A 13193-nucleotide genomic window follows, 5' to 3' on the forward strand; every position below is an offset into this window, starting at 1 on the left:
AATCCTACCAAATCTAAGAGGATCTTACCCCTTATACAAAGTATGAGGGAGAGGGAATTGGGATAAGAGAATAAGTATGCAAAAAATTTTAAAAATTGCATGCCAGCCATCACCATTCAAAATGTATAAAGAAAAAAGACTCCAGTTACAAGGGCAAAAATAAAACATAACGGGCAGCCCAGGTGGCTCAGCGGTTTGCCGCCTTCAGCCCAGGGTGTGATCCTGGAGACCCGGTATCGAGTCCCGCGTCGGGCTCTCTGCATGGAGCCTGCTTCTCCCTCTGCCTGTGTCTCTCTCTCTCTGTGTCTCTCATGAATGAATAAATAAATAAATAAATAAATAAATAAATAAATAAATAAATAAATAAAATCTTTAGAAAAATAAAAATAAAACATAACAAAAGATACTTGGGAATAGTCTTAAGAAATGTTAGGACTCACATGAAGAAAACTATAAAACTTGACTCAGCGTAAGGGAAGTCTTGAATAAAGAGAGTGGTGGGGTGCCTGGATGAGTTGGGGGAGGATGTGACTTCTGATCTCGGGGTTGTGAGTTTGAGCCCCACGTTGAGTGCACAATACCTTTTTTTTTTTTTTTTAAGATTTTATTTACTTATTCATGAGAGACACAGAGAGAGAGAGAGGCAGAGACACAGGCAGAGGGAGAAAAGCAGGCTCCATGCTGGGAGCCTGACTTGGGACTCTATCCCAGGACTCCGGGATCATACCCTGGGCTGAAGAAGCACTAAACTGCTGAGCCACCCGGGCTGCCCTAGACACTACTTAAAAATAAAATTAAAAAAAAAAAAAAAAAAAAAAAAAAAAAAAAAAAGAAAGATTTATTTTAGAGGGGAGGGGGAGGGGCATGACCAGCAGGGGCAGAGGGAGAGGGAGAGAGACTCTCAAGCAGACTCGGCACTGACTGAGGAGCCTGGTATGGGACTTGATCTCATGACCCTGAGATCACAACCTAAACTCAAATCAAGAGTCGGACACTTAACCAACTGTGCCACCTAGGCGTCCCCAAAATAAAATCTTAAAAAAAAAAAAAAAAAAAAAAAAAAAAGGAGAGACAGACCAGACCACATGGAAGTCTGGAAGAGGTAAAGATGTAAAGCCTTCCCAAATTAATTCTAGGTTTAACCACATTTCAAAATTTCAAGGATTTTTAAGCACAAAATTATACCAGAGTTCTACTGAGAAGAATAAACAGGTGAGAAGAACTCAAATAATGATGAAAAAAAAAAAAAAATGAAGGGAGGCTAGCCCACCAGATGTTAAACTATGTTGAAAAAACCAATAATTAAATTAGTGAAACAGAACATACACTTCAAAAACAGATCCTCGAGTGGAAACGGGGATATTTTCAGGAAAATAGTCTGGCAACATAGATCAAGAGCCTTAAAAACATTCTTATCTTTTCCATTTCAAGGGCATCATCTGAAATGGAAACTCATATCTATGCACAGAACTGTCCGTGGTGGATTATGGGAGCCAATGCTAGATACGTCACCAGAACAGTTACCAAAGTCATGCCTGTGGGCAATTAATGCAGTGATTAAATATGTTTACAAGTAAAACACACACACACACACACACACACAAAATCTAAAATGTTTATAAGTGTATCTTATTTTTAAACTGGAAATACTCACAGATGATTTTTTTTTTTTTTTTTTTGCAAACTCTTAGGAAGCCAATTGGACCTCCACGTAAAACCACAGATGGCCCAAACTATTGTTCCACATTCTGATTGTCTTGAGTAGGTCCTGACAGGCCACGCTAGGCCTCTGACACTGAGGCCCAGGCCCAGGGAACTGTTCTCCTCTAAGATTTATTCACCTGCTCTGGTCCCATAAGATGTGTGGCTCTGATGTTCATCTTCATGGCAGCAAGGGCATGAGCATATCCCTCAGGATTTCAAAGGGAAGGAGTGTGCCCAGGTTAGGTTATTCCAGCATGTGGGGTAAGTTTATCACTAAGTGATTGCAAAGGCCTTGCAGAACACCTGGAATCGTGATGGATGCTCTTGTTTGTTGATATTCACTCATGATCCAGAGACTTTTTTGGAAGCTGATTTGAGAATATGCATCAAAAGCCTTACTATTTTGCATCTCTTCTGAACAAGCATTACATTTAGACATGTGTTCTCAGGATTGTGCATGTGAACAAAAAATTAGCTATTCAACTCCTACCTTTTTTTTTTTTAAGGATTTTATTTATTTATTCATGAGACACACACACACACACACACACACAGAGACAGAGAGAGAGAGAGAGAGAGAGAGAGAGAGAGAGAGATAGGCAGAGGGAGAAGCAGGCTCCTTGGGGGAGCCCGATGTAGGACTTGATCCCACGACCCTGGGATCATGCCCTGAGCCAAAGACAGACACTCGACCACTGAGCCACCCAGGTATCCTGCTATTCAACTTTTAGAACAATAATATATAGTTTGAAATAGTCTAGGTGTCCAAAGATAGGAAATGGGAAGACACTTTAAACCTCACACCATCTGAAAAAGTAGTTCCATATTAAAATTCACAAAAAATAGAGATGACAAAAAGGAAAAGAATGAACTATTGAAGGCAGTTCAGGGTAAAGAACATTTCAATATTTCTTAAAAGGAGAGGATACAAGTATTCCTAGTGATAGCCTTTTAGAATGACCAATTGGCCCTGAAAAATGCTCTCAAGAGGCTACCCTAAGACAGAAAAAGTACATGAAGTCCTGCCTTGGGCTTTCCTCTGAAAGTCAGGTCTTAACAGTAGAGAGACACAATCCCCTGCCTGCCTGTGGATCAGAATTGCCTAAGAGCTGGTTTAAAACTCTCCAGTCACGGGGCGCCTGGGTGGCTCAGCAGGTTAGGCATCTGCCCTCGGCTCAGGTCATGATCTCAGGGTCCTGGGATTGAGCCCCAGTCGGGCTCCCTGCTCAGCGGGAAACCTGCTTCTCCCTCTCCCTCTGCCCTTCCCCCCCACTCATGCTCTCTCACTTTCTCTCTCTGTCAAATCAATCAATCAATCAACCAACCAACCAACCAACCAGTCAATCAAAAGCCCACTCTCCAAGCACTCTCCTGGCTCCAGAACTGGGACCTCTAAGGGGGCAGGTGAGCTGGAAGCTTCCATATTTCGCTTACAAAAGCCTCAGGCACTGGGACTTGCTTCAGTGCCCAGTTTAGGCATGATGGTCTGCTGGAGCGACCAAATCCCAGTTCATGTGAGTTTTAGATCTGCAGTATGATCCAGGAGCCCTTTTCTCCATCTGTCAAGTGGGATTAAACCTGAGTTTCCACCTTAAAAAGATAACCTGAGGTCACGGTATATGGAGAGCAGGAGGCTGAGTTAGGAGAAAGAATGCCCAGTCTGGACATGTGTGCTAAAGTGGAGAAGTGCTTTCCCCTTCGGCAGGGGTGACCATGCAGAAGCCCCATTGTGACCGTAAGACAGAGGTCCTGGGTAGAGATGCCAAACACTGGACCCCATGCCTGAGGACACTTGAGCCCCAAGTTGTATTCCACGAGAGGCTTGAGCACATCCTGCTCAGATGAGGACACCCCCACCTACCTGCCCAGAGCTCCGAGGTGATGTGAGGGGCCATTGGGGCAGCCATCACCACCAGGGCACACAGCGCGTCCTCAAACTCAGGGCTGTGAAGAACCACTCTCTGAGAAGCTTGCTGAGGAAGAGAAAAGAATGGTGTAAGTATACTGAGATGATCGGAGCGCCTGGGTGGCTCAGTTGGTTAAGCGTCAAGCTTCAGCTCAGGTCATGATCTTAGGGTCCTGGGGTTGAGCACTGTGTGGGGAGCCCGCTTCTCCCTCTCTCTCTGTCCCTCCACTCTGTTCATGTGTGCTGTCCCTCTCAAATAAATCAATAAAATCTTTAAAAAAAAATTGAGACGAACAAAATAAGCCTGCCTAAGAAAAGCCATTCATGTATCTGAAGTGCAGAGACACAAGCGGGTAGGCCGAAACCCTCCTTTTACCATCTGTGTTTGCTCTGGACAAAGAACTTGCCCCTTTCAATCAGAGTATTCAAAGGAATGCAGCAGCAGCAGCACCACATACACGACTCTTAACTGAGCACATACTAGGCCCTCAGTCTGAGGCTCATTTGGTTCCCACAACTACCCTTACAGGGTGGTGTTCTTACCCTTGACGGATGAAGCAGCTACAGACCACGAAAGGAGAGTAACCTGCTCCCAGGTATGTGGTTAGCCAAGTGACGCAGCCCCCATGAGAATCCAGCTTTGTCTTACACCAGACTTAAACTACTAACCGCTCTGCGAGGTTTCCCGTGCATTGCAGGGCCAGTGAGACACACAAAAAGACTTGCCCACAGGCTCTGCAATGTGGAACGTCCAGTGCAGGGGCCCTCCTGCCCGCTCAGGGACCTCGGGGGTCCTCCTTCTATTAAACAGCTTTGCCGGTTAACAGTAAAGACCTGGTTTCCTCCTGCAATGCAGCTGGTCAGATAACGCAGCCACACCCATTTAATTTATGGGGCACCTACTCTATGCTAGACTTTGGGGAAGTCCCTGCCCTCAAGGAGTTTACAGAGGATCGAGGGGAAAAGTGACAAATGAATCGAGGGTGAGGATTCCACGGGGTGCAGGTAGGGAGGGAGGGTGGTCAGCAAAGCACGGTGTAAGGTGGCGACTGTAGACCAAGGACAGCCCAGAGGGAGGCAAACAACTGTCCTGAGTTTCCCAGAGGCTGGCAGTTCTCAAGGCACCCTGGGGAAGTCATGGTAAAAACCAGCCTAAAGTGATGGTGGCAGCTCAGTCTATGTTTGTTAACTCAGTCTATGTTTTGTCACCCTGTGGCAAAAACAGTTTTGGTCTAATTTTAGGATTTTTTTTTTAGATCTTATTTATTTTTATTTATTCATGAGAAACACACAGAGAGAGGCAGAGACATAGGCAAAAGTAGACTCCCTTGATGTGTTTGTTAAAATTAAAAGTAGGTAGCGGGGGCAGCCCCGGTGGCGCAGCAGTTTAGCGCCGCCTGCAGCCTGGGGCGTGATCCTGGAGACCCTAGATCGAGTCCCACGTCGGGCTCCCTGTGTGGTGCCTGCTTCTCCCTCTGCCTGTGTCTCTGCCACTCTCTCTCTCTGTGTGTCTCTATGAATGAATGAATGAATGAATAAATAAATAAATAAATAAATAAATAAATAAGTCTTAAAAAAAAAGTAGGCAGCCCACATAATGTATTTTGCTAGGTAAAGGGAGTCCAAATATATTAAACATTTTTTCAAAAAAGCATGCATATATGATCTTTGCAAAACTGCCTAAGAGATTTAAATATAATTCCACAGAAGACGGTACAGAGAGAATTTGCCAGAAGTAGCTGTTGGGGAGAAGAAATTTCATTTTTCTATAATATTAGCCATTTTTTTCCTGATTAAAAAAAATAACACACACTCAACAAAGAAAATTTGGGAAATATACAATTACACATAACTGTATCACCTAGGAAAAAAACCAGATGTATTTTTATCCTGGTCTGCAAAAAGGCAAAAATATGTGAGTATACACAACTGTCCACATACCCTTTTGCTCGACTGGAATTTTTGTCATGCAGGCACTTCCGTATTGTGTGTCTTTACTTGATGTTGTATCGTGAACAGTTTCTGAGAGTAAGGATTCCTGGAAGGTATGATGTGAGCGGTGGTGGCACATTTCCTTCTTATTGATATGACAAGTCATTTTACGACTTCCCCATCTGAGGACAGTTGGGGTATTACATGTCTGTGATTATGAGTCACTTGCCAATGGGTATCCTGAGCCAAAGGACCTAAATAATTGTAGTAGGGCTACCAACCTCAAAGCTGAAGTTCCTCTTGGCAAGGTTACATCAACCACGGCCACTGCTGCTGTGTGATACTCTCTCACTGCCTTTGTCATAGGACAGACTTTATGTTAGAAAGTCTCTACAAATTTGATAGGTTAAAAAAAATAGCATTGTATTTTTAATTTGCATTCATCATGATAACTAGCAAGGCAGATATATTTTTTCTGCCAAGTTTACAGATTATTTCTATTCCATTTTCTGTGGGTTATTGTCTTCTCACATCCTCTCACTATTTTTAGGTTAGGTATTTTCATATTCATATGTAAAGAGCTCTTAATATGTTAAGGATATTAAGGCTCATATCTGACATATTTGTTATAAACTATTTTCCCCAGTTTTTACCTTTTTAATATGTCATGTTTTAATATACTAAAAATATTAAGTTTCACGTAGTCAAGCATGTAAATTTTTTCCACTTTCTTAAAGTCTGGGGAGAGCTTCATTATAAAAGCCATTTGTTCGGGCGCCTGGGTGACTCAGTTGGTTAAGTCTCTGCCTTTGACTCAGGTCATGATCCCATAGTCCTGGGATGGAGCCCCATGTTGGGCTTCCTGCTCAGTGGGCAGTGTGCTTTTCCCTCTCCTTCTGCCCCTCTCTCTGCTTGTGTTCTCATTCTCTCTAATAAATAAAATAAAAAAAAATAGGCATTTGTTAATAGTTTTAATGTGCTTTTTGTTGTGTGTTGTCCAAACAGCTAACCACTGGTCTAAGCTCCATTTGTTGACAAATGCTTCCCCTGGCAAGAAACATTCTAGTCATATGTAGCAAGATGAGTCTATGCTAAAAACGCTGACTTTTGTTTTTAGTGAGCACAAATCTGATCTGTCCAGGTTAAATGAGTGTAAAATATTAATGATGCCGAGGGGGTATCAGATCAATCGGGAAAGCAGGCAGTGGAAGCATGAAGAAAAGAGCAGAGCCGGAAGAGAAGGGGGCTTGAGTCTGGTACTGGTTTGTCACTAATCATCCAGACGTGTCATCTAACCTTGTTGGGTGTCACTGAACTCATCTGCAAGATATGGGGGTGGGGGAGGAGAGAGAGGGAACAGGGTTTGGACCAGCTTTTAAGAACCTTCCAGCTAGGAATACTTGGGCAGCTCAGTGGTTGAGCATCCGCTTTTGGCTCAGGTCATGAGTCCAGGGTCCTGGGATTGAGTCTTGCATTGGGCTTCCCATGGGGAGCCTGTGTCTCCTTCTGTCTGTGTCCTTGCCTCTCTCTGTGTCTCTCAAGAATACATAAAATCTTAAAAAAAAAAAAAAAAAAAGAATCTTCTAGCTATAAAACTAGGTTGTGATTATGGAAAAAATGCTTCTTTAAGATAACAGAGCCACACCAAGGAGGTGACACCATGATGCTACCCTCTGTCCACGACCCAGGACCCCCTGCAGGCCACCTAACAATGTGGTTGGCAGCCACCTGCCCTCCTCTGCGACCAGCAAATGAGGGCAGGAGGGCCGCTTACCAAGAGGTTACTGCTGAGTCCCATCAGCTGAGCAATTGCAGAATTCAGTGAGAAGTCCTCTGTGAAATGGCCGGTCACCTATTTATAAAAGTCAAATTATTCACTGTCTTCAAAATTCCTTTAAGGTTTTCATAAACAACCAATGCAACACAACACAACAACAAAGCAAACGAATTATCCAAAAAAAGGCGGGGGGAATTAAATGAATGCAATCAAAGATGTTTATAAATGTATTCACCATTTTGAATAATCATGGTAACATTTCATTGGCAAAGATTTTTAAAATCAGGATCTATAGTGTTTCCACTATTCAACACTTCCAGCCGCCCCACATCTGGGACAGTGCTGGTTCTCACAGCACTATCCCAAATGCTGCTAACTACCTGGATAGGAGGCAAGACCCACTGACAAGCAAACATCTATACAACAGTCAGCAGGAGGTGGGGTACAGGATATCCCTTCTCTGTGGCTACGTGACTTTCATTCACAACGAAGGTTATTAGTATATGGGATAAGTTTTGCATTTTTGAATATGGAGTCAACATAAGAATACGAGTATGACCTGTCAGCTACTTCCTGTTTGTGTGCTTTTCAATTTCGGCCACGGCCAAGAATACAGAGAAACGACATGTCTAAAGATATCGAAAAACAACACATCTAAAGATGTTGTTGAAATACTCCAATTCTATTATCTGACAGAACAGAAAAATGTGCCAAATCCTTACAGGAAATATGTGGTATGAAAACAATCATTCAGGCGTCACTCACATCATGAAATTCAACTGCGTGAGCTCTGTGTCTCTACCCTAGAGTGGGGAGGATAGAGATCTTCCCTGAAGAAGTGTCACCGAATGAGACCATGCTGCACCCGTGGCCTCATGAAAACCCTGTTCCTCCAAGGTCATCAGTTACGAGTCCAGAAAAGTGACCCTGGCTGACTTTAGATTGGCAATTCTAAAAAACAGAGGTAAAATTAAAAATTCAGCCTGAGGAGTATTTGGTGTGTTTGGTACCCACTAAAAATACAGCTCCGGATCTCCTAAATGCCTTCTTTCAAAGATAGGACATTTTTTTTTTTTTTTTTTTTTACAAAATGCTTAAAAAGGCAAATGTCATGGTATTGTGTCAGACTTCTAGATAAGAAATGTATAGGGATTTGTTATCAATGAAGAATCTTTTAAAATGAGTGAGGGGGCGCCTGGCTGGCTCAGGAGGTGGAGTGTGTGACTCTTCATCTCAGGGTCAGGGCTTCAAGCCCCACGCTGGGTGTGGAGGTCACTTAAAAATAAAGTCTTTAGAGACAGGAAAAGATAAAATGATTTAGACAATAAAACATTCTCTAAGAAGGTAATATGAACAAATAATTTATTGGCAAAAGTTACGTCATAGTAACTCACACAGATTCTGTGTAACAAAGTAAGTGGTGGGAAAGTCCTCACTATGCTGAGCGTCCAGGAACTCGGATTCTAGTCTCTGGGCCCCATCTCTGTCCCCACCTGTACAATGAGGAGGCCAAAGAACAGTCTCCTCATGCCTGTTTCACTTCTAAACTTCTGTTTGTTGATCTCCCACGTATGCGTCATCAGCATAATCTTGCATTTGGTTCTCTGCCCCGGTGTATTAAGTGTGGAGCCACAGGGAGGGGGCGGCCTCCTGAGATCTGGGATGGACATGTGGGGACCACGGTTAGAGGAAGCCGTTTCCTGAGAGCGAGTCTTCCTCAGCATGTGGACTGTTGCTCCCCGCTGGTGAGATACTCGACACGCTGACGGCAACCCTTCAAGACCAGAGGCGCACGACAGAGAGGAAGGAAGAAGGGTAGCCCACCCACACCAAGAGCGCTCAGTCACCAAGTTAACCAGCATCCCCAGAAAGTTCCTGACCTCAGAGATGACTGCATTCTTGTACTCCCAGAGCTTCTTGCTCTCGGCTCTCTCCTCGTTCCTCAGCAGCTCGGGCCGGGGAACCATCCCAGATGCCCTGGCCTCAATGAAGCGGGTCACCAAGGTCCACAGACGCTGTTGCCACCTTAGCACACCCGGGAGGGCATCAGCTGAGTTTCATGACAAGAAATGAGACAGAGAAGGAGAGACATGTGAGTGACTGACCTGGTTGTACCCCAGCCCAGAGAGGGACTTGTGCATTGAAGACATGCGTCACTGTGCCCCAATGGGGGTTATCCAGGGCAGGCTGCAGGGTCCACCCTGGCTTCCAGGGTCTGGGAGCTCAGAGCAGCACTACTCTGCCATATTCAAGAGCCCTGGGTATTCAGAGCTCAGGGCTGCAGGGCTACTCAGAGTGCTGCCCCTCAACCACCCCTGGCCCCCACAAGCTCAGGAGCCCTGGGGGATGTGCCTCGGTGACCAGCTGCCTTCAGTAAGAAGCTTGCTGCCACAAAGGTGTCCCCAACGACACCTATGCCTGAACGTCTGCACTCTGTAAGTCCCTGATTCCAATGCGGCCAGTTCCAGGACTGGCACCTGTGACGATTGCTCCAGAGCACACTTAGCACTAGGAAGGGATGCTGGGTAAGCGGTCATCCCAGGCACTGATGGCTCCTCCCCATAGCAACACTAGGGGTGGACCACAGGAAGGAAAACTGAGTGAGCATTGGGCCGCTTATTCTTGGACATCCCGACACCTAAGATTGGACCTCATCCTTTTTCAGATCTAATCAACTCTGTACAGACAAATCTCCCCTCAGGGGGCTCTGGAGGCTGCTGTGGGTGACAGAGGTCACGGAAAACATTAGGAGGAGGCCCCAGAGGGCACCCGGGTGGCTCAGTGGTTGAACGTCTGTCTTTGGCTCAGGTCACGATCCCAGGGTCCTGGGATTGAGTCCCGCATCAGGCTCCAAGCAGGGAGCCTGCTTCTCCCTCTGCCTTTCAGGGTAGATGGAGAGGGGACTGGCCTCTGTGGACCACCGAGGGGTCTCAGGGTTGCATGGAAGCCAGTCTGGCTCCTGTGGAATGTTCTCAGGCGGGGTCTTTGTAGGACCAGCAGCAGTATACCACAGATTTGCCAAAGGCAGGGACTGGACACTGGGACCCCCTGGACGCTGTGTCAGCAGGTCTGGGGTGAGGATTGGGAATCCACATGGCCACCAGCTCCCCCCGGGGTTCTGAGGCTCATTACATCTGGGGGCCCTGTCTAAGATTGGCACAGGATGCTGGACAAACCACTACTCGTTTCAGGGACCCGATTCCTAGGACCCTCGCTACTGTCTTCAGCCACGACATTTCCTTCCCCTAAACTCCTTCGGCATCTGAGGCAGATCACAAAGGAGGCGGCCCCGGGGACAGGAAGGGGACTTACTCTTCACATCCCACAAGATATCCTTCTCGGGAGGGGCAGCGAAAAGGATGTAGAGCCGGATGGTGTCGATGCCGAACTGCCCCACGACCTCCTCGGGGTCCACCCCATTGTGCTTAGACTTGCTCATCTTCTCCCACGTTACCTCCAGCTGCTCCTTCGTTTCTGAGTGAACAGGAACAGAGCCTACACACCGAAATAACAGGTGGGGATATGTGTGGTTCTGAGCTAGCTCTAGAAAAGCCCATCTCAGAAGAGCTGTTCCAAGTGTCCAGCTGAGGAATCCCACTGACTCACTTAACACGCCTCTTTCTCCTTCTCTACAGGATGTTACAGGAAATGTTTTCGCTTTGAAATAAGTGAGGCTCACTTCTCACCACAAACCTTCCCTTTGGGAATACACGGTACGGTCAGAAGTGCCTGGGCCAGCTTTTTCTCGACCACAATATAAGACAAAGCAATTTCCTGCTTTGTAAAAGTCAATTACTTTTATCTAAAAGAGAAAGTAGGAATAGGGCAACAAAGCTTTGCATGCTGTACTGTCTTCTTTATGGATTCATGGTCTCCTCTGGAAGCCGGTGGTGGACTGGTCTGGGCCTTCAGGGCAGAGGAGCACCCCCAGAGGTCACTACAGTTCCCAACACGTGGTCTGGCCCCAGGAGACCATGGGCTCATGCGGAATGGGGTACACCCAGTGGTGCCAGGGTGCCACGGCCTGTTCTTTGGAAGTGACTCCTCCCCACCCACATGCCACTGGTCCAGAGGGTGCTGATAGAGAAGGCCTTCCGTGGCTGGGACAAGGAAGGACATCTGGCCAGGCTAAGGTCTTCTCAGAAACCAGAATTAAGAGACAGAAACTCTTGTTTCAGTGTTCCTGGGAACCAGAGCCATAAAGTCCTAAGGAGATGGGGTGAGCCATGGCCTGGTGTCTCCCCAAGGTCACCCTGTAACCTCAGAAGCCAAGCCTGGTGGAGAAAGGAGAATAGGGCAGAAGAAGAGGGCAGGTGAAACAGGCATGAGAAGCTAGGGGACAGGGGAAGAAGTCCTAGGACTGGCATCTGTGTGGCAGCTGGTGACCGCGGGTGTGCTGTGAGGCCAGGCTAAGCCCCGGCAGCTGGCTTGGGTGACAGCCCTATATCCCACGCTCGACCTGCCTTTGGGTGCATTTCTGTTCCTTCCAGGCAGACAGTCCTGGACTCTGGCCACAACCAAACTCCCAAGGGATTGATGTGTGTGCCTAAGAGCTAATTCCATAGTTCACAGAAGTGCACCCCTGAAGGAGATGGAAGCCTGCCCAGGCTGTTCCAAGTATTCTCTCCCACGGGGAAAGTCTGCATGGGAAGGGAGAAGATGTTCACAACACTGGCCCCGTGACATCAGAGCAAAGGGGAACCGAAGTTGCTTTATCCAGGCTGTGGTGAGGCTCAGGGAATCACTGCTCCGTTTATTCTGCACACTTCCTCTGGGTTGTAGCTACCCTTTTCAGCACTGTTGTGCAAATTAGGAAAAAGGCATCTATCTGGGCAGAGCAGTTGAGAAATTAGAGGTGCCCTCTCTTGGCAGATGTGGCCTTGAGGTGTTAAGTTTGGCAAGTGGCTGGATTTGAGGCCCTGCTCAGCCCCTTGACTGGGTGCCTTTGTGCAGTATACACACTGCACAGCTGTACATGACAGTCCTGCCCTTAACACAAAGAGCAGCACTTCATTGACAATTGCAATCTGGATGCCCTTTGGATTTGGCTCCTTTCCCCGCTGGTCTGCTGGAGAATCACTGCCAATTTCTGCCTTTCTAGCTTCTTTTTCTCCCTTGGACCATTCCAAACTCTTGATATATTACTGCATTAATTAGGTAATTCCCTTGATGGCTTCCACCTAAATCTTTCCTCTAGTATTTGGCTTGGGAGGCTGCCTACCATTAGGGGTTTGTTGGGTTTACATGATTTCATCCATAGTGCACTGGGTTTTCTAAGTCAGAGTTCTGGGGGTTTCTTGCAGGGGCCTCTAGATACCCCCATTCCCATCTTCTGATTTCATCGGTATACTGGGTGCACACAACACCTTCACGGTGCCACCTATAGATCTGGTAGAGCTACACTACAGATCTGGTAGGAGGAGCTACCCCTGAGGAAAAGTTCAGGGGAAAGCCAGGGAAGTGCTAGATGGGGTTGCTCTGGGGTGCTGCAGGGTAAGTTTAGTGCCACGCCTCTAAACCACTAGGGAGAAGTGCTGGGAGTACCCCAAGTTTCAAAGAGTGTCTCTTGGGTCTGGCGGCTCTATCCCTGAGACGAGCTGTCAAACATAAGTGAGGACACGAGCTGATGGCCAGGTTGACTCTGGGTTATATACACACGAAAACCTGCCGGAAGTGAACCGACATGGCTGGGGCTGGGTTGGGGCCGAGAAGCAGGCAGCTGTCCGAACCCCAGCCTTCAGAGGGCACCAGCCCGCAGCGGGCGGAGGCTTGGAGACCCTGGATTTTCCACAGCTGAGGCCCTGGGCAAACACCTGCTTTGTCAATGGCTCTCAGGCCTGTGAGTACCGGGATGGGACCAGGTGGGCCACTCTT

The 13193-nt window shown here is 46.8% G+C and overlaps 1 protein-coding gene across 10 annotated transcripts in view; it reads right to left on the minus strand.

Annotated features, from left to right (window-relative positions):
* The window catches only part of LARS2 (leucyl-tRNA synthetase 2, mitochondrial), a 189076-nt gene that overhangs the window by 14811 nt on the left and 161072 nt on the right, over positions 1-13193 (minus strand). For 7 of the 10 annotated variants that reach the window (XM_072786527.1, XM_072786529.1, XM_072786528.1 and 4 more), the window contains 4 exons: positions 10632-10814; positions 9200-9369; positions 7317-7394; positions 3566-3677 (listed from right to left, as the gene is read on the minus strand). In XM_072786527.1, coding sequence (XP_072642628.1) covers positions 3566-3677; positions 7317-7394; positions 9200-9369; positions 10632-10814 — 543 coding nt within the window. Of the gene's footprint in view, positions 1-3565; positions 3678-7316; positions 7395-8664; positions 8977-9199; positions 9370-10631; positions 10815-13193 lie in introns of those variants that run through there. The other 3 variants (XM_072786531.1, XM_072786532.1, XM_072786535.1) reach the window with 2 other exon arrangements.

This window comes from Canis lupus, chromosome 19 (assembly GCF_048164855.1).
Source record: "Canis lupus baileyi chromosome 19, mCanLup2.hap1, whole genome shotgun sequence".
Classification (NCBI taxonomy): Eukaryota; Metazoa; Chordata; class Mammalia; order Carnivora; family Canidae; genus Canis; species Canis lupus.